Source organism: Lontra canadensis, unplaced genomic scaffold (assembly GCF_010015895.1).
Source record: "Lontra canadensis isolate GAN:19392208 unplaced genomic scaffold, GSC_riverotter_1.0 scaffold146, whole genome shotgun sequence".
NCBI classification, from domain to species: domain Eukaryota; kingdom Metazoa; phylum Chordata; class Mammalia; order Carnivora; family Mustelidae; genus Lontra; species Lontra canadensis.
This window is the reverse complement of record NW_022631140.1, coordinates 1,273,961-1,295,641: the sequence shown is the minus strand read 5'-3', so window position 1 is coordinate 1,295,641 and position 21,681 is coordinate 1,273,961. Positions and strand designations below refer to the sequence as shown.

The following is a 21,681-nucleotide window of genomic DNA, read 5'->3' as shown; positions in this document are numbered from 1 at the left end:
TCGTCCCGGTGTGTAGTTAGAAAAGATAAGACAAAATAAACATGTTCTCATAAGCGATCATTTCAAGTTCAAGACACAGGTAGAAGGCATGTCTTCGACCTCATTATTTACTATGAAAGAAACGTCCCTGCTTTCGAGGGGACTCACCTGGCAGACAGTGGTTCTCAGCCTCCACTGAACAGTTAGACTCATCTGGGGAGCTTGGAAGACTCCAGGTGCCCAGACAGATTAAGTAGGAATTTCGTCCTGCATCCACCCCAGTAATTCCGGTGTGCAGCCCGTGTTGAAAACCACTGCTTTAAGGTCTTCTCCTCTGTAATAGGGATCTGCTGTTTCACCAAGAACCTAAACATGCTTACAGTCAGGCAGTCACTTTTGCTTTCTTAAGTATTCCCGGTGCATAAACAAACCTGATACTCACTCTTTCCTGTTTCCTTGAGGCCAAGTCATCATGACAGAGACCTAATAAATGATCTATGTCTTTGGACGCAGAGCTCTGTTCTCCAGCTGGCCTTGGTTTTGAGCTCTGAGCTGGACTTTGGGAGCTTGAAATTTGGTTGCCCCCGCTGGGCTGGTGGCTGAGATGGGTGCCAAGTTCCAAGCACTGGGTTGGCAGGGTCTCTGGGCTGGACCAGGTGCTGTGCTCTGCCGCTGGTCTGGGTGGGCTGGGGAGGTGTATCTGCCCTCACTCTGCCCATGGTAACTGTCCAGAGACTACTCAGAAGTGACATCCCTGTATTAGGTTTGGGGGTGGGAGGAGGGTATCACCCCACCAAAACCTGCCCCAGGACCACCATTGTGGGGCACTCACAGTCCACAGGGGCAGGTGTGGAGGGTCCCTCCAGGAAGACCTTCTGGAGGTTCTGCTGATGTTGGAGGAAGGAGAGGCAAGGGACAGCAACCCCTCTGAAGGGTCTCTCTTCAGGACTGCAATCTTGAGAAGGTCGGGGGAAGTGAAGTAATGCCTCAACTCCCATCCCCCCTCCCACACCCCCCAACTGTCTGCCCTGGATCCAGGATTTCCGGACTTAAGGCCAAAAGCACTTAAGCAGAGCTGTCTTTAGATGACCCAGAAAAGCTCTCTCTGGCCCTTGCCCAAACTTGGCATAGCAGGTGGTCTAGGCTTGTTCTCGCTACAGTGTGACCCGGTAAATCAGCCACCATAGGCCCTCTTTCGCCCTGCTGGCCTCCCTTCTGTTCCTCAAACAAACCAAGCTCCTTCCTGTCTCAGAGCCTGTGCATCTGCAGCAACTTCTGCCTGGAAAGCCCTTTCCCTGGCTCTTCGCACAACCAGCTCCTTCTCTTTGTGCAGGTCAGAGCTCGAACAACCCCCCTCCACCCGACCCTGCCCCAAAGGGCTCACCGTCGGCCCCCACCCCATGCACGATCACCATCTCCTCATCTGCGCCGTTTCCTTCGAAGCACAGGGATCTTGCTCATCTCTTTACGGGTCTGTAGACTCTTCCCCAATGAGAATGTTAGGTTCTGAAGCCCAGAATCTTCTGCCTTGGCCACTCGTGAATTCCTAGGGAGGGAGTGAGCGAGAAGGGAAGGGCAAAGTTTGAACCAACCAATCTTTTCTTTCCTTTTTTTTTTTTTTTTTTTGTTTATTTATTTGACAGACAGAGATCACGAGTAGGCAGAGAGGCAGGCAGAGAGAGAGAGGAGGAAGCAGGCTCCCTGCTGAGCAGGGAGCCCGATGCGGGGCTCGATCCCAGGACCCTGGGATCATGACCTGAGCCGAAGGCAGAGGCTTTAACCCACTGAGCCACCCAGGTGCCCCTGAACCAACCAATCTTCACAGCTCAGATCTCATAGCCATCGAACCCCAGTTCCCACCGCCTTACCACCTCTCCCCTGGAAGCACAGGATCTGCCTCCCAGACCAACCACTAAACACCCCAAGTTACTCTGAGCTCCCAAATGACTTTTCCGCTCCCACTCAACCACACTCCTGCTACTGCACTTTGCCTAAAGCAACACACCTCCCTTACTCTGACAAACTTTTAACTACCCCTCAGATCTCAGCGTAGACACAATTCACTCGACATTCAGTTAACAGAAATCACCCAACCGAGTTACCAGGTGAGCGAATTTTTGGGGATGAGGGAAAGGCTTTCACTTCCAGTCTTATACCTTTCTCTACATACTGTTGGAATTTTCCAATTATGAACACCTCTATTCTTTTAACTTAACTGGGATTATCGGAACATGGGATAACGGACTGCTTCTTGTTTTCCCTGTGATATTTCTCTGCCTTGAAAAATATTCTAATCGATGTTATTTTTAAATGTCAGTACCGCAATGATTTAATTATCATCACTTCCTTGTGTGGTTTAGTATCTTGAAAGAAGTCACCTGACTGAGGTTTTTCATTCATTTTTCTAATATTTTGTCCAGCAAATTGCCTTGAGCTTTCCGAGTAAGACTATTCTCTCACCTGGAAAAAAAATGATAACTTTGTCCTATTTTTTCCTATGGGTTGTTACTCTTAATTCCATTTTATTCTTCTTGCACTAGAACTTACATAACTGAGGTGAATAAGAGATGCAATGGTGAGCATTCTGTCTTCTTGATTTTAATGGGAATATTTCTAAGGTCTGACCTTTTGTTTTATTTTTATTTAAAGATTTATTTACTGAGTGAAGAGAGCGAAAAAGAATGCAGGAGGGGCAGAGGGAGAAAGAAAGTCTCAAGCAGACTCCGTGCTGAGTGTGGAGCCCAACACAGGGCTTGATCCCACCACCTAAGCTGAATGCTTAACCAACTGAGCCACCCAGGTGCCCCGCTACAGTCTGGCCTTTTAGAAGGATTTTTGGTTGAAAGAAAGTCTCCTTCTTCTTAGGAAAGATGTGTTCTTCCATTGTCTGAGCCAGAGATAAACCATCGGCGTAATCTTCTCTGGTAAAAACCGGTCTCTGTGATGTATTCACTTCAGCACGTCAGGAACTGCACCCTGGCTCTATTTTCCACTCCAGACTTCTTCCTGGGGTCCTGGGGTCTCATGGCCCTGGGGTCTGTGCATTCTCAAAGCCTAATTCTCACATCTGCCCCACCCTGCCTTCTCATCACCTCCCCCCGTAACCTCTGAATCTGCTCCCAGACCACCCCCTACTGATCCGCCTCCTGGTTGACCACATTCTCGGGTTCTGCTTCTCTCAGCCCCAGGGCCTTGGCTTAACCCGGGCTGGGACAGTGCTTGTCCCTGTGTCCCCACTTCGTCTTTGCAGGGTCTATGTTTTCAACATCTCTCTCGGTTCCATCCTCTGCAGCTCATGGGCAAGTCCAACCCCATCCTATCTTTCTTAGATTTACTGAGATGAGGAAATACTCCTGAGAAAATGTGAGAACAGCATGATCTCAATTTTATAAAACCGTTTGTGTGTGAAAGCATGGGAGGGGTCTAGAAGGAAATATACAGAAATGCTAAATAGTAGTTATTTCTGGAAGCTGGCAATATGCTCCTTGTATGAATGGCCAAATTCACTTTTTGATGAGTGTGTGACTTGTGGTGCCAGCAGTTTTGTCTTCCGTGTGGAGTCTTCCTCGGGGAAATTCTTGATTCCCTTTCGTTTTATATTGCTTTTTTAAATCTCATCATGGCACCAATGTGTCTCGTCTGGTCCTAAAATACCTACTCAAACCAATGGTAGTAATAGCTAGAATTTATTGAGTTCTTACTATGTGCTAAGAGCTGTCCTAAGTGGTTTACGTCATTGCCTGATTAAAAGCGTAGTGCTGAGAATGCCATCCGATGCTCCGTCTACTCTTATAGCCTCAGTTAATCCTCGTGACAACTCCACGATGTTGTTATTATTACTATCATCATTCTATAGAAGAAGAAATTGAGGTTTGACGGAGGTCATTCACTGTAGGTACGTCAAGGGCCGTGAGGCCAGGAGGGGAATTTGACCAGCTGGAAAGTTTATCCCTGGGGTCTACAGGGGTCTGTAGATGCCCAGCTTCAGGGGACTGTTTACGTGTGCAAATGTGGGACAGGGCACCCCATTTTTTTTAAAGAGAAGCTGCCAATGAGGCTTTCATCTGACAGATCCTGAATTCTAAACTGCAGCAGCATATTGGATTGAAAAAAAAACAACAACAACAAAATAGGCACTAACATACTGCAGGTAAAATAAACAGATAAATAAATAAATAAAACAGAACAAGCCAAAATGCCAAACAAAATATTCTGTGACCCAGATTTGCCCTAAACATCATGTCCTTTAGAAGAACCAGTCTGGACGATGTCCTCTGGCACCCTGTAAGGCCCAGACACCTCTCTGTGTCCTACCACACAGGACAGGGCTCCTTAGACCCTGGATCAGCACAATCTTCCTCAGCCAGATAGCAAATATTTTTGGCTTTGCTGTTTCTGCCACAGCGACTCAGCTCTGCCATTTTGGGTGGAAGCCGTCAGCAAGGGGGCACGGTTGTGTTTCAATACAATCTTGTTTACCGATGCAGAAATTTTAATTTTATATCATTTTGTGTTTGTCGTGAAACAATATTCTTCTTTTGCTTTTTTTCCCCCAGCCATCTAAATATGCAGAAACCATTCTTAGCCCAGGGGCTGTGCAGGAACAGGTAGTACGTTGCTTTAGACCCTGAATACTGGTGACTGTTTCTCCAGGAGCTTCCGGTGTTTGCAGCTCTAAGCTCTAGGACCCAGCTGCCCTCTGCTGCCTTGGGGAAGGCTCTTGGCACAAGCAGGCGCAGGCATGTGTGTGGCTCCTCATTCCCACGTGGTTCTGACTGGTCTGTCATGGTGGTGTCCCCATTCCATCTTCACCTGAACCTTTTCTTCCCATGAAAGCCTTTGTGGGGGTGCCCAGGCGGCTCAGTTGGTTAGTGTCTGCCTTCTGCTCAGGTCATGATCTCAGGGTTCTGGGATCGAGCCCCACATCGGGCTCCCTGCTCACCAGGGGAGTCTGCTTCTCCTTCTCCCTCTGCCCCATCTTGTGTGCTCACGGACATGCCCTCTCTCTCAAATAAATAAATAAAATCTTAAAAAGAAAGAAAGAAAAAGAAAACCTTTGCAGTGTATGTCAAACAACTAACAATCGTTGGTCCCCCAACCACCGCCTTTGCCCTGCTCGGTAGCCCCCAATGAAAGTCATGGAAAAACCACGGTTGATGGAAAAACCAGTGGTCCCGTTCATTGCCACAGTCAAGAGTTGTGGATGGACCACAAAATTATCATAAAGCCACCTGGTGACAGACGTTGCTGGAAGAGAGTATAACTCACAATAGTGGTTAAGAACTTTGGCTTTGGAGTAGGGCAGACTTCCATCGAACCTGCCCCTTGTAGCTGTGTCCCTTCACTGAACCTCTTTCCTTACCTGTCAAAAGGAATCATAATACCAGATACCTCATAAGGCTGTTTTTTTGTTTGTTTGTTTGTTTGTTTGTTTAAAGATTTTATTTATTTATTTGACAGACAGAGATCACAAGTAGGCAGAGAGGCAGGCAGAGAGAGAGAGGAGGAAGTAGGCTCCCTGTCGAGCAGAAAGCCCGATGCAGGGCTCGATCCCAGGACCCTGGGATCATGACCTGAGCTGAAGGCAGAGGCTTTTAACACACTGAGCCACCCAGGTGCCCCCATAAGGCTGTTCTGAGAGCTGAAGAAGATAAAACACGTACAGGGCTTAGGATGGCACCCGGTACGTGGTACGTGGTACGGGCTCTGCGTGTGTGACTTATTCTGGTTTCTTATTCAGCTCGCTGGAAGGGAATGGGGATTATAAACTAAGAGGAGTATGTGAATGGAACGGTAAAATCTAAACAAGAGAAAAACAAAGGTTTTTTTTTGTTTTTTTTCAAACCAGGGAAGAAGTTATAACTTTGTGTTTTCTTCCAAGAATATCCTGGAGGCTTGCAAGTCTTCTCTCCAGGACCCCCCCGCCCCACACTTGTTGGTGCCAAGTCCATTCTTTGCCTGGTGAGCGGAGAATCAGAAGCAAGAGGGTGCTTCACATATGGCACCGCATTTATTGGGAAATGCCTCTGGCTTGGAGCCTACTTATAGCAGGGGTTAAATGCATGGCACTCTTTATTATAAGATTATTATTGACATAATAATAATGGCTACCATCCACAGTGCAACAGTGAAAACCACAGGCTTTGAAGCTTGGATTCAGATATCGATTCTTCTCCTCTCCAGCTGTGACACCTCAGTCTCTACTGTGATCTGGGTTACCTCATCATCAAATGTCAGGATCAATAGCCCCTACCTCCCAGGGCAGTGGACAAGATAAATGAGAGAAGGGAGGTAAGGTTTCAGCTCTGCGCTTGGCCCACGGGAAGCATTAATAAGCGCTGGTTGCTATCACGGCACGCCTAGAGTTTTGCAAAAAATGCAACAATGATCTCATCTTCATACATGGCCTTGTTTAATCCTTACAGTAGCTTGGCTGAAATGGGAGGGCAGATCTGCCTGCTCTGCTGTCCACGGCGCCACCCTGCCCCTCCCCCTCCATACCCGGTTCTCAGGCGGCGACAAGAACAGCGATGCGTGATTCCGTGCTGTGTTACAGTGAGGAGTTCGGAAATTGTTGTCATTTATAAGAACTGGCAGAGCCATTAGCTGCCCCAGAGATCGGTTAATTGGTTGGTTAACAAACACCCACAAGGATTCTCAAACACCCAGAATGATTTAAGTCAAACTGATATTGAAGGAAGAAAAGGAAGCAAATGCTGACAGTTTCCCCCAAGACGAACCTGTGAGGTCTGTGCCTCCTGGAAGGCGTGGGCCACACAGCAGAACACAGCTGGCTGTGACCAGGGGCCGGGGGCGGGGGGTGGTGAGGGGACAGTCCTGTGTCAGCTAAGAGCAGGATCAGGGACAAGGGGCTACTCCTGAACCCCTGCCCACAACTGACACCCGGGAGTCCCCCAACCTTGGTTGGAACGCAGGCTCTGCTGCAGACTGTGTGAGTGCATGCAAAATCCTCGTGCTCAGTTTCCTCATCTGTACTGGGAAATTAACACACAAATTCCATTTCCTTCTCCTTTTCTCTCTCACCCAGTGGAAGGTGGGGGATAGATAAGGCAAGACAGTCCTCCTAATGAATGATTGTGTTCCATAGCTATTTGCTCTTCTCCATAGATCCCAACATCATGCAAAGTCTAGGAAGCAGATTTTCTAGGAAATGAAGTCTTCTGCTGCTTTTTTTTTTTTTTAATTAATTTTCCTCCACTGCCGGTCTCTCTTGTGTGCCCTAGGACAGGTGCAGATGAACCACCGTATGCACAGCCCGCAACAACCAGGGGAGGTTCTCTACCACGGAGGGTGAGGACCCAGGGGCTCTGGCTCCTCCCCCCAGCTCAGGCCCACATTTGTTTCCACAGGGGCTTTCCGAGGAGTGTGCAAGAAAATCGATCACTTCCCTGAAGACGCCGACTATGAACAAGACACAGCGGAGTATCTCCTGCGTGAGTTCCCACTTCTGGGGTCTCCCCTGGAGGGGGTGCGGGCAGCCCTGCAGTTGCCCGGCTGCCTCCGAGGCTCCTCGGTACCCATCCCTGGAAATGGATCCTTCCAAAGGAGCTTCCGGGGACCTTGGCTACTAGACAGAGACTTTCAAGTGATTCTGATATCTGAGTCTCTTTAATGTCCATGAACTAGAAATACAAGGGGGAGAAGTAGGTGAGTCAAAACTAAAAGGCTCTTTTTAGTCTGCTGAGGAGAAAATCTAAGGGATTTTCTTCAACCGGAATACCAGTTTTCACCTTCCCGAGAGAGCTGAGTCGAGGTGCTAATGGGTGATGAGCTAATGGGTAAAGCACAGTCCTAAGGGGCAAGCCCTGGGAGGTTAAATGCAAACCCAAATTCACGTCTCTGCAGTCCTATTGGGGCAGGGCCAGCATCTTCCTGGGATTGTCCCCAGGCTGGTAAGCTGAATATGACATGGGACAAGGCAGAGCTTGGGAGGCAGCAGAATGCAAGGTGGCTTAGCGTGAGGGCTCTGGGTCCTGGTTGACCTGGGCTTGTATGCCCTGTCTAACTCTCTACTGGCTGGGTTAAACCTGAGTGCACTGCTTTCTTTACCTTTCCATCTCCCAACTATCCTTCTCCAGTCAGAAATGGAGATGATAGCATCATCGATGTGACAGGCTCGTGAAAATTAAATGAGCTCACATGCATTACGCTCAGCCCGGGGCCCAGCGTGGTGTCAGTGAAGCAATATAGGGCCAGCCCCTTTCTGTTGCAGGGGACAAGCACTAACACAGTCCAGGGGCAGATATGCACCTGCCATTGATCCAGGCCCAAAGAAATATTGACATTTCATGTAATCTAAATGTAACTTCTTCAACAAGAATGCATGTCAAGTTCACTCAAAGAGGAATTTCAAAGGCGTTGACTAATCTATTACTAAGGAATGTTAAGTGTAAAGTTTGCCCCCTTTTTAACTGTTATTATAAATAAAAACTTTAAGAAATTGTGCTACGCAAGATTATGTTTGTAACTTGTAGCTCAGGAAGAGTGGTTTTAAAATTAGAACAATTTGTGTCCGTGCTCACACCTGTTAGTCTGCAGATGAATGAGCCCTGAATCATGTAACAGTGTTAGTTATGTAGTTATTATAGCAGGGTCAATTAAGAAAGTCAGTTTTCAGCTAATTTTTGAAACCTAAACACACCATTTCTTTTTCCAGTCCCTATGCAGCTACTAGGATTTACCCAAATGTCTACTAGGATTTGTGCCAGCAGCTCAGAAAAACTTGGTATGGGGAACACAGGGCCTGCTTAGAGATGGAGCTCTGTGCTTGGACCTCCTCCGAAGAATAGCTTTAAAGTCATCTCCGGTGGGGTTTTACTGAGTGTCCATCATTTCTCTTTGTTTTTCCTTCTCGCTTTAATGAAACATTGTGATGTTTGCCCCGCTGGAGGTGAAACAGAGCTGTAACTTCTATTTCACAACTCCCAGAACGGATTTTCAGTTTTTCAGCTTCAGATTTTCAGCTTCCCTAAGGTGGATTGCTTTTCCAACAAAATACTTTGCTCCCTTTGGGGAAGGTGAGGTCCCTCCCACAGTCCACCCCTGCTTCACCATTAGCCACAGAACCAGGCTAAGGTTCAGGGGAAGCCTCTGTGAGAAGCCTATGCAAGCACGCAGATGTCCTGTGAGGATTTTGGAATCCCTGACCCCAGCACACGGAACCAGGGCACGTTCCCGCGGGGCTCTCCAGACCCCTCCAATGTGTGAGGGGCCATTCCTGCTGTGACCGCCCCGTCGTGGGACTGGGACTCGTGTACTGATTTTTCTGCTGTTTCCTTGTTCTCGAGTGCTGTTGGGACAGGTTACAGCTTCACCATAGAGCATAAGGCTCACTAGCCCACAAGACCTACGGACAAGAGTCTCCCCGTAATATAGCCCTGACGTGGCCAGGTCCTACTCCGATGCCCGTAGTAGAATTACACTGCAACAAACGGCCCTCGCCATCCTTAAGACCACAACATACCCCCAGGTAGTTGGGGGTAGAGAAACGGTAAAGGAAGGAAGGCGGGGAGGAAGGGGGGAAGACAGTAAAACCTTTTTGTTTTGAACCCACCATGTGCCCATGGGTTTAAATGAAAGTAGAGTAGATAACCCTGACTCGGAGAAAATGGCAGAAGCAAATGTCTCGAGGCAGACACCTGCAACCATGTATCTCATCTGTGGGCTAAACAGTGGGGTCTGGCCACCAGTTGGTTGCCACAGGGCTACTTAAGCCACAGTCACAAATCTCACAGCCACCCATGTCAAATCTGTGCTTTAATAACCAATGCAGTTCAATAGCATCAAACGTCCATAATTATTTCCTTTGGACATAATCATGTTTACCAAAAAAAAATTTTAAAACTACTCTTTTAATTGATTGAACTTATCCCATTGAATATTCAAGCAATTCCTGTCAATACACAATGCAAATGAACACTTTAAAGGTTTGTTCACGTTCAAGTTTGTTTGAAACCACTGAGGCAGATCAACCCCTATTTGTAGGGCCCTGGGCTGAGGGTCCACGTGGAAACCCATAGGTCATATGCATAAATACTGAGAAGTTATAAAGAAGCTATGCCCACGGTCGGGCTTGTGTGCCTACTTAGGACCCCAGAGCCCCCTCCCCGGGGTTATCCCCTGACCTGGGGGCTAAAGGAAGCAGGGGGTCCAGCCTTTCCCAAAACTTGACCATGGAAGCAGAGGAATGGGAAGGACGCTGTTATCAGGCCCCGGGTCTGCCCAGATCCCAACACTGGGTGATTTGGGGTGGCTGTCTTTAAACAAAAGCAAGAACTTTCCATTTTCTTGTCCTTAAGAGAACATCAACCCTGTGTGCCCTCAGACTCTCCCCCATTTCTCCATCACCCCTCCCAGGCCACCCTCTTGGCTAACTCAGCTAGCAAACTTGCAGAAAACTTTTTCCATGAGACCGAATAAAACACCAGTCATCGCATTGTAAAAACCGCCTGGCGGTTGGCACGTAAGCCCCTCTGTACAGTAGGGAACAGAAACAGCGGAAGGTGGGTTGCCACAAATACGGGGCTTGAAAGCCTTCAACTTTCAGCTTTGAAATCCCCAAGGCCAAAAATGACCTCATGACCATTCCTGCTGCACCATCCCCCCTGCTGCACCTGCTCGTGCCCCGTGGCATTCTGGGTGGCACCAGGGGCTCAGCGGCTGAGCGCCAGACACAGGCATGGTCCTCAGCTGTTCTGTCTCCCACTGCCCACTGCCACTGGTGGCTCTACCTTAGAAATACATCCTCAGTCCCACAGCCCCTCACCACCTCCAGCCTACCACCCTGGCCCCAGCCAGCTCACGTCTGGCTTCCACGGCCCTTGTGGCCCCAAGAGCTCGCCCTTCCAAGAGCCCCACAGTGTTCAGCGCTCTCCTGTTACTATCTTGACATTTTTCATGATTTTGGAGCAAGAGGCCTTGCCTTTTCATTTTGCACTGGGTCCTGCAAATTAGGCAGTTGTTCCTACCCATCAACTCAACTGACTTGGGATCCCATGAGGCTAGGAACCCCTGTTCTTTTGTACACGAACGAACATGGAATTTGTTCAACTGGTATATTCCGGTCGGGACATAGCAGGAAATAGTCTTATACCAGTTGGGTGAATACTGGGACCCCCACCTTTATACTGGTTGGGGGCATACTGAGGCCCCCCTCCCATAGAATCCCTCCCTCAGAACCTTAGGCACCCCAGGACCCAGCACAGCACAAGTGCATTTAATAGGCGCACAGTGACATCATCAAATGAATAAATGAACTCATTTGTTCCTTCGGTGACTGAGTGGGTATTAAGGGAGGATTGCCAGAGCCAGTGCTATGCAGATGTAGGTGTGTGCCAGGAAAGGTTCTGCATTTTGGCGAACAGCATGTGATCTGATGGGAATCTTTGGATATGGGGCTGGCACCATAATTGGCAGGGTCCAGTGCAAATGAAAACCCCAGGTTCCTCATTCAAAACACAGGCAAAAATGCTTTATCTTTTCTTCTGTTCTCTCTCTCTTGATTGTCATGGTGTCTTTTATTTGCTATTTCATGTCAAACTACCCCCAGGGTGGGGGGCACAGAGACAATGGGGGGAATGTGTAGCTTTGTATGCCTGGGGTTTCCACCTAACCCTGGTTCTTCCTTTGCCCATGCCCAGCCCCCACCAGGAATGAAAGCTAGCAGTGATCCCCGGCTGGGGCAGGATAATGGGCCGCTAAGGTCCCATCCCAGGGGAATGGGGAGGTAGAGACATGATGGGTGGTGGGATCCCCTGTGAGTCAAGGCTCCAAGCCCCCCACCGCACGCCCCATTTCCATGTCAGACTTCACTTCTAAAACATAACGCGAGAGGCACCTGCATGGTTGGCCGTCCAACTCCTGATCTCAGCTCAGGTCTTAATCTCAGGGTCGTGAGTTCAAGCCCCGCGTTGGGCTCCATGCTGAGTGTGAAGCCTACTCAAACACACACACTCCATTCAAAGATAAAATGATTAAGAACTTCAGGACGGTGACTGCAGAGCCTTACCACAAGCACAGGGCCCTGAGCAACCATGCTAGTCTGACGCCCATGTTGGAAGCATGTCCTGTCCTGCTCATGTGCTATTTTCCCCCTGGGCACTGTGTGCCCCAGGTTGGGTGGAGCCTGGGGCCAACAAGGACGCAGCTGGAACCGTCCCCCCTTCTCTCCGCAGGGGCTGTGAGGGCCTCCAGTGTCTTCCCCATCCTCAGCGTCACACTGCTGTTCTTTGGCGGACTCTGCGTGGCAGCCAGCGAGTTCCACCGAAGCAGACACAATGTCATCCTCAGCGCGGGCATCTTTTTCGTCTCTGCAGGTGAGCAGCTGGCCCCAGCCCGGACATCCTCCCAGACACCCAACCCAAGCCGGGCCCATGAGGACAAAGCAGTGCTATTCGGGGTTCCTTGCAAGGAAAGGGAGAGAAAATACTCGACTTGTGTTAAGCGTGAGGAGCCAGAGACTTTCATGAGAGCCAAAGTTTCTGACACGCTAGCAGGGGCATGACGGAAAGGCAAGAGGAGATAGGGGAGAAGGGTCAGCAGAGGGAGAGAGAGGCTGGTTAGTAAGAGAGCGTATGTGACCCTGGAAAGACTCGGGTTTGAACCGCAGGGGTCCACTGATACCCAGATTTTTTGACAGATCCGTACAGTAGTATAAATGTATCTTCCCTTCCTTAGGATTTCCTTAATGACATTTTTTATTTCTCTAGTTTACTTTCTTGTAAGAATACAGTATAGAAGACATAGGACATACAAAGTATGTGTTAATGGACTGTGTCTGGTAAGGCTTCCAGTAAACAGTAGGCAATTAGCAGTTAAGTTTTTGGAATGTCAAAAGTTAAACACAGATTTCTTAACGGGGGGGGAGAGGTTAGCACCCCTAACTCCGTATTGTTCAAGAGTCAACTGTCTATGTTCACACACAGAGGGCATGTGTGGGTCAGCTTGGCTCAGCTTATTTTAACAGGGTCCAACTTTCTGTTCGCTGGGACATACTCATCTATGGCTCTGGCTGTTTGAGACATGTCGCGTTCCAAGGGCTCAGATTCTCATATTCAAGATGTCTCTGGGAGCAAGGTAGAAAGCCAGCAGCCCAAAATGCTCTCCAGGAAAACTTCACAATCAGTATCTGGCCTGACCAGAAGGTGGCAAGAGGGATGAGAGACAGTCTTAGTTCAGGAAGGGGTCCCCCTGCACTGCCTTCTCTCTCCTCCCTCCTCCACCCACCCGTGTTCTCTTCCCCCTAGATTTACATCCTCTCCCTAACTAATAATAGTATCTACTTCATGGTGTTGTTGGAAGGAGGCTGAGCGTAAGAAGCACAATATTTTTAGTTTTAGTTTTAGTTTTAGTTTACTTATTTATTTTTTTAGTAATCTCCACAACCAGCATGGGGCTCAAACTCACAACCCCAAGATCAAGAGTTGTGTGGTCTTTCAACTGAGCCAGCTGGGGCACCTCAATATCATTTTCTAGTCCTGGAAAAGCAGCAAGAATATAGTTCCAAAGTCTGAGGCCCAGTGTCCTGCTCCCCTATAAGACCTTGCTCCCATTTCTTCCCCCACTGTGTCCCCTTCTGGGAAATGAGGAAGCTGGACTGCATCCAGCTCCGAGTCTCTGGACACCAACTCCAGCAACAGACCAGGAAGGGAGCCGCCATCTTGCCATGGGGGTGTGGTCAGCCCAAAGGTGGCCGTGGCCCCTGACCACGCTGTGTGCAGACTGATGGTAACAACTGGCAAACCCAGGGCTTTGTGTGGTTTTGAGACACTTTCTAGTCACTGGTGGCCCATCCAGACCCCCTGGGCTCTGACCCACCTGGAGAGAAATGGATTGTGCTGACATTTGGGTTTCCCGTACAGAAGATCATTATTTTGTCCCCCAAGGGGATTGTCAGGAAAGAGTGTGTCACCAGCAACATTTTTTCTCACGAGGGGTACTGTGAGAGATGGCAGGTGGACACTTGGGAAACCGCGAAACACGCAGGGCAGTGGCGAAAGCCCTGAGGGGAGGCGAGAAGCTTGGGATCTATTCCTGGATACCCCCCGTCTCCCCAAGGAACCTGAAAAGCCTCAGCTTTTCTACCTATAAAATGGAAGTTTCAGAAGAGCCCACACTCTCTAAGGCTCTTTCTTGCTTGGCTATTCTAAGGATTTGTGGCTTGGGGCAAGCAATCAAGAACTTTTATGGAACACCTAGTACCGGGGCAGGCATCATGCATAATGCTGAAGTGTGAGGGCTCTGAAGTCAGGCTGTGTGCTGCCAATCTTGGCTCTGCTACCTCCAAGCAGTGTAACCTTGCACAAGTCTCTTAACGTCTCTGTGACTCCGTTTCCCTATCTGAAAAGTGGGGGTAATAATGCCCGACCTCTTGAAGTTGTTGAGACTGACATGAGCTGGTATCCGTAAACTGCCTAGAACAGCACCTAACACAAGCTCACTGCTTACTACGTAGTAGCTGAGGCACGAGACGTTGCGCTGTTGAATTCTCACGCCAACACCATTCACTTTCTCGTTTTGTACATCCACACTGCACACTCTCTCCAGTCAGACTCTCAGCGAGGACATGAGGCCATCACAATGAAGGAGACCAAGGTAGATCTGCCCTCAAAGAGCTGAGAGTCCGGGAGATTGCCCACCCACCTCTCGTCTGTCCTAAAATTTGTTCCTGAAATCTAAATCCACCATGGCCAAGAGACAGTGCTGGGTTCAAATCCCATCTCTACCATTTCCTAGCACCGTCAATGTGGGAAGTGATATACCTTCTCTAGGCTCAGTTTCCCCATCTAGGAAAGGGGGTCAGGGGTGCCTGGCTAGCTCAGATGGAAGAGCGTGTGACTCTTGATATTGACTCTTGATGATGACTCGGGTTGTGAGTTCAAATACCACGTTGGGTGCAGATATCACTAACAAATAAATAAACTTTAAAAGAGGATTAATTTTTTTTTTACAGCAGGTCTGTTGCAATACTTGAAATGGTGCATATTAAGACTTTGCCCAGTGCCTCGCGCATGGGAAGCCCCCTATAAGTAAATGGCAACCCCTTCGCCCCCTGCCTCCTTTAACCTGGTCTGACATCTACGTCTCTCTCTTTAAATTGCTCCCCCTCCTCTCACCCCATCGAGACTTCCTTTGGGGGCTTCCCAAACTTTGCCACCAAAATTTCCCTGCTAGCAGAGAAGAAAAAAAAAATGGCCCTGGGAAGCGGAGAGTAGGGTAGGGGGGCATCGCTAGAAGCAGCCTTCAGTGAGCTGAAATGTCTTTGAAGTCTGTCTCCCATTTACACTTAAAAATTCATGTGAATTCTGCTCTCTCCTCCTTATTATATCCGTGTTCATTTTAATATAAAAGAATGTGTCTTCCCTACTAATCTTTAAGCCGAGCTGACACTCCAGACAGAGGAGCAGTTTTTCATCCTGTGGTTTCCTACAGCCTGACATACGGCTGTCTATGTCAACCCGCATATTTAGAAATAGCTCAGTGATTAGAACTCACAGCTGGCCTGCTGGATGCCTGCATAGGGTAATGCCAAGAGGACACAGGGCAGAAGCAGACCACCCCACCCCGCCCCCACCACCTTCTAGAAGCAAGTCCTAGATGGAGCAGGCCAGAGATCATAGTCAAATACTAACTCCCCCTTAATACTTGTGCCCCAATGAGTCAGAACGGCCCAGCTTTAACCCTTTAGTTGCTGGACTGTAGGGAGATTGTGAGGACCCCCCAGGAAGAGTCTGGGGCCGTAAGGACCAGAGATGGAGCACAGACGGCCACTGGATATGGTTATTTACCAGCTGGTGCTAGGAACTGTAACGAGGGCCGGTCCCCATTTAGCATCACCTAAATTTGGAGACAAGGAGGTACCAGCTGATACACCAACCTCCCTGAGTCATTGTTGGCATCAAGGCCTAGACGAGGCCCTTGAAGCAAAGAGACAAAAAGAGACATTCCACCTTTGGAACAATAATGTGAGAAAGGTGGGGTGTCCAACTCTTGGTTTGGGGGCTCAGGTCATGATCGCAGGGACGTGGGATCGAGCCCCATGTCAGACTCGGTGCTCAGCGAGGAGTCTGCTTGAGATTCTCTCTCTCCATCTGCTCCCACCCCCTCATTGGCACTCTCTAAATAAATAAATAAATAGAATCTTTTAAAAAAATAATGTGAGAAAGGCAGTCAGAGACGATCCCACCCCTGGGCCCTCAGGTTCTATTGTTTTCTTACCACTTCCTAGAAAATCAGTTTACCTCCAGGTGACCATTTCCATCGCCTCTCCATTGGCACCTGGGGGACGCTGTCTGCACACCTTGCCTGCTGGGGACAGCAGCTGCATGGTCCCCAATTCCCCATGCTCAAACGACAGCTAATCTAAAGCACTATCTTACCCTGTGCAGATGAAAAGACTTAGGAAGCAACTCTCCTTGCCCCTTGGGTTCACTAGCTCCCCACACTGCAGGGGCAGACCCATCTATGTCCACCAGACAGCTGCATTTGTACCCTCCTTAAGCACGTCCCTCCAACATGTTCACACGTCCCCTCTTCTCAAAACCTGTTCTCTCTGCTGCCTCTTATTTTAGCTCAAGATGCCACCAACCTCCTCGTCAGCCCAGTGAAAACCCTAGCAGGCCATTCTCCATCTCCTTCTCTCACCCTGTGCAACCCTATGCAAGGTCCCCTTGTCTTCAAACCCCAGGGGCTCACCTGGTCCACCTCCCTTTGCTTCTGAACTGTTTTATACGTGTCTCTGGCCGAGCCCTTCCTGTATTTTGCTCTAATTGCCTTTATGTGTCCATCTCTCCTACTAACATGGAGGAACTCAGGAGCAGGGACCTGTAACTTCCTCCTTTTAGCGTCCTCATGATTTAGTGCCAAAGAGGGTTTTTTTGTTTTTTGGGGTGTTTTTTGTTTTGTTTTTTAAGATTTTACTTATTTATTTGACAGAGAGACAGTGAGAGAGGGAACATAAGCCCGGGGAGTGGGAGAGGAAGAAGCAGGCTTCCCGCTGAGCAGAGAGCCCCATGTGGGGCTCAATCCCAGGAGCCTGGGATCATGACCTCAGCCGAAGTCAGGTGCTTGACACCTGAGCCACCGAGGTGCCCCGCAAAGATTAGGTTTTGATGGAATGAATGGCTTGTAAGGGAAAACACCAGCATCCTGAGCCCGCCCACACTTGGTATCCGAATAGGGTGTATTCTGTAGCTAAATGCACACCACCTGGGACTGGGCAGCAGCATCCTCATTTCCCAAGGGACACACCGTGCAAGAAAGGCCCAGGTTTTGCATTTCCCAGCCATAAACCCATTCTCCGTGTCTCCCTGTTCCCTCCAAATTTTCTACAAATCCTTCAAGGCTCAAACAGCAGTTGCCTCCGCCGTGTACAAAAGATGTCTTTTTCTCTCCCCCCTCTCTTAGGGTTAAGCAACATCATCGGCATCATAGTTTATATATCAGCCAATGCTGGAGACCCCGGGCAGCGTGACTCCAAAAAGAGCTACTCCTATGGCTGGTCCTTTTATTTCGGGGCCTTTTCTTTCATCATCGCAGAAATTGTGGGAGTCGTGGCTGTGCATATCTATATCGAAAAACATCAGCAGTTACGTGCCAAATCCCACTCGGAGCTCCTGAAGAAATCTACCTTTGCCCGCCTTCCACCCTACAGGTATAGATTCCGGAGGCGGTCAAGTTCCCGCTCCACGGAACCCAGATCCCGAGACCTGTCCCCCATCAGCAAAGGCTTCCACACCATCCCTTCCACTGACATCTCCATGTTCACGCTCTCCCGGGACCCCTCAAAGATCACCATGGGGACCCTCCTCAATTCCGACCGGGACCACGCTTTTCTACAGTTCCACAACTCCACACCCAAAGAGTTCAAAGAGTCGCTGCATAACAATCCGGCCAACAGGCGCACCACGCCCGTCTGAACTTGACCTCTGCCCTCTGGCCTCCAGCCCCAGCACAGCCTGGGGTCAACGTACAGAGGCAGCTTTGAGGTTGCATGGCATGGTCCTCGTGATGGTATTACTTTTTGCAAAGAATGAAACCAAATGGACTCAGCCCTCTCCCACACTCGGCCCCTGGCCCTCCAGGTCCTAACCCACCTCCCCCACCCTCCCAGCCCCCCCCATCTTCCCCAACTTTTCAAGCCCATCCCATGATGTCATTTCTCTCTCTGTGTATCTGTGCCAGATGTTTTCCTCTCTTCCTTCTTTACTGGAAGGACCTGCACATTCTTCCCTCCTTGGAAGAGGACTTTACTCAAAGTCACTGGTGGTGGCTGGGGGAGTTGGGGGTGGATCCCCGAGTCCCCAGGCGCGTGCAACTGTCCCCACTGCCCACTCACACAAATCCTCGGGACACCAACTGCTCAGGTGGCCCCAAGGGAGGCATTCACCTTTACGTGTTAGAAAAACATGACCAGAAATCAAGATGTCAGAGCCCCCAAAGCAGCTAATGTAATAAGCACCCATGTTATTAAAGGTTTTGCCTTGTTGTAACCAACCAAGCTGGGGGTGTTCTGTTTTTTCCGGCCACTTCCTGCGCAGACTGGCTGCCTACCCATGAGACTGGCCCACCTCTGTGTTGGAAGCGGAGCTTTGCTCATCTAACCGCTGGGAAGATTCCCCGCCACCCTATCCCCCTCCTTGAGACCAGCAAGGTGCCCCCGCCAGTGTCAGAGTGGGCCTGTCCCTCACCTGAATCCTTGCAGGCCAACTGGCAGCAAGCGTGTGTTCCAAAAAAAAATCTGGCCCTGGCTCCCAGGAGCTGGGACGTGTCCACCTCGCCTTCAGGCCTCGGTCCTCTCACCTGTAAAATGGAACACAGTATAGCGCCCTCCTCCACACAGCTGTGAGGCTCCCATCGAGTGCCCCGTGTGAAATGAGTAGCACGTGATGAAGAATTGATATATGCAGTTTTAGTGTTTGGATGCGTTCTCAGCAGCCTGAGCATTATCGGAGTCAACTTGGGCTGCTGTAACCAAAAACACCACAGACGGGGGCGGATGCCACAGACGCTTCCTTCGCACCATCCTGGAGGCTGGGAAGTCCAAGCTCGGGGAGGGCGCCCGCAGATTTGGTTCTTGGTGAGTGTGAGTGAGGGTCCAGACTGGCTGGGGTCTGGGGGCTCTGTCCAGGGAAGAATTCTCCCCGAGGTGGAACAAAAGAGATAAAAGGTTATCAAATACACTGCAAGGGAGCCGCGGGCAGGGCAGCAGAGAGACTGCCTGCCACGCGGTGGTGGGGAGGGGCCATAGTTATAGGGCAGAGGGAAGGAGTATGGGGGCAGATGGAGCTTTCTCTTCCTTGGAAAGCTTAGGTTGGTTGTAAGTCGTCCTTTGGTCAGTGAGGGCCTGTGGCTTAATGAGCCTGTTTGCATTCAGGCTGCTGGTCGCCGTGGGCTCTTTTCCCTGGTTTGACTTTCCACGGCTCGAGCCACCTGCTTAAAAGCAACCTCTCCAGGGAGGGCTCTCCTCCTGGTTTGCAGAGGGCCGCCTTCTCACACGGCCAGCGGAGCGTGGCACTCTTGATCTGTCTGTCTCTGTCTCTGTCTCTGTCTCTCCTTCTTAGGAAGCCACTCATCTCAGCACGGGGGCCCCACCTTCATGGCCTCATGGACCCCTCATTACCTCCCAAAGGCCCCATCTGCAAATACCATCACAATGAGAGTCAGGGCTTCCACGTATGAATTCAGGGGGTGGAATACACAGTCCACAGCAAGCATTACTGCAAGAAGACAGAAGCCAAATGGGAACAGTTCTATATGGAGAGGTGGGGATGGGAGGGGAGCTTCTGCTGCCAACACTGACTTCCTGGAGTGCGTTTTTGGCCCACGCCCCACCATTTCCCACTGCCCACCTAGCTGTCCCACCTAGGGCTCCGGTTCTCCCAGAGGGCACGGGCAGGGTTCTGAAAGCTCAGGCTTACCGCGTGCTACCAGGTTTGGGGCTGAGTTCTAGCACGGTACACACCCTCCCAGTGACAGTCCCCAGTCTAGTTGCCAAGGAAGAGAGGTTACATGACCTGCCCAGACTTCACCCACACTAGGGGCCGGAAGCCCCAGGGAGCAAGGCACCTGCCTGTACCCACGAGGTCACTTTGCCCAGCATAGACTCCCACCGACTCTTTTCTTTTAACACGTAAGAGTCCTTGCATGCAAATCACACTCACATATATCCAATGATCTCCTTGAATCCTTAAAACAGCCCTGTGTGTAGTAGGAATTACTCTCCGCGTTTTGGCAAGCGAGGAAAAGCGAGCAAAGAAAGTGTCTTAGGTGCTAACGAGCAGAACTGTAATGGATGCCCCCCTTGGCTCCTGAACTTGAGTGACATCTTCATCTTCCAGCATTTTCCAGACCTGTCATCAGGGTACTACAACCGACCCCTGAGAAGTTCCTCGTTTTTCTTTAAACTAACTCGCTTTTTACTTCAATAAATGTATCTGGTAGTGAACATTCTGTCACTCCCTGAAAAGGAAAGGGGGAGTCGCGTGCCGTAAGCAAGTGGCAACCGGGAAAATAAATACAATAAAAACAAAACAATCACGCCGTCTTCTAGCTGCTGCCTGATCTTTCCAAAAAGGATATAACCAGAGTGTTAGGAAGATCTTCAAGATATTCTCATACCAGAGAAAATGCTTCCCTCGGCTAATCAGAAGCCTCCAAGGAGCACTGGGAAAGGCGGTGGCTTTCTCACTGTAGGATCAGGTCCCATTGTCTCATCCCCTCCCTTTGGGCTCGGAGGCTCTGGGGCTCCCTTGGAGAGGAAAGGATCTGAGAGATGGAGCATGTAGGTGACAAATCCTGTGAAATGGAACAAATGGCAACCTACAGACTTGGGAACCAGGACTTTGTCAAAAACAGGGCATCTGGGGGCGCCTGGGTGGCTCAGTTGGTTAAGTGTCTGCCTTTGGCTCAGGTCCTGATCCCGGGGTCCTGGGATTGAGCCCCACCTTGGGGTCCCTGCTCAGTGGGGAGCCTGCTTTTCCCTCTCCCTCTGCCTGCTGCACCCCCTGCTTGTGCTTGCACTCTCTCTCTCTCTCTGTCAAATAAGTAAATAAAATCTTAAAACAAAAACAAATAAACAAACAGAAAAAAACGGGGCATCTGGGGAAGCTGATGGGGATGGAGAGAAAGGTCCCAGGGACTTCAGTAGGCAGACGTCTGCTCTGCGTACAGTACAAAAGGCCAGATAGCAGGAGGACAGAAGTAGGCACCTGACTGCTGCCTAACCCTCCCATGTCCCGCACCATCTAGGTCTGCTCCCTGCAATGCTTGGGCACGTGCGGCCTCAGAGAGCTTTTGCTTGAAGACTGCTCTGCTGGACCTAACTGGCTGGCACCAAATAAATATTATTACCACTCACAGTTTGCAGCCAGGATCCCAGCCAACCCTTGTCATTCAAATCCCTATAAAGAGTACGCTTGGTCACTGGGCCCCCACCCTGCATGCTGTGAACTTCACTTATTTTGTCTCATTTAATCCTCACCTTTGAGGGTTTATCGTTAAACCCCCTGGATAGATGTTGAAACTTGCCAAGAGACAGCAAAGCCGGTACTGAGTACTCCCCGTCTACCCTGCTCCAAAGCATACGAAAGAGCCACTCCCTAAGTTGTGCTGGTCACACTTCTCAAATGTCTTGCCCCCATTACTGAGATCCCCATCTTCTTCCCCAGGTACAGCTCTGTTTAC

The 21,681-nt window shown here is 49.8% G+C and overlaps 1 protein-coding gene across 1 annotated transcript in view; it reads left to right on the top strand.

The window, feature by feature from the left end:
- The window catches only part of CACNG3 (calcium voltage-gated channel auxiliary subunit gamma 3), an 81,719-nt gene extending 63,618 nt beyond the window's left edge, over nt 1-18,101 (top strand). The window contains exons 2-4 of the mRNA XM_032844011.1: nt 7,350-7,433; nt 12,174-12,314; nt 17,404-18,101. Of these exons, the coding sequence (XP_032699902.1) occupies nt 7,350-7,433; nt 12,174-12,314; nt 17,404-17,915 (737 nt within the window). The 3' untranslated portion in view covers nt 17,916-18,101. The remainder of the gene's footprint in view (nt 1-7,349; nt 7,434-12,173; nt 12,315-17,403) is intronic.
- Nucleotides 18,102-21,681: the final 3,580 nt, after the last annotated feature.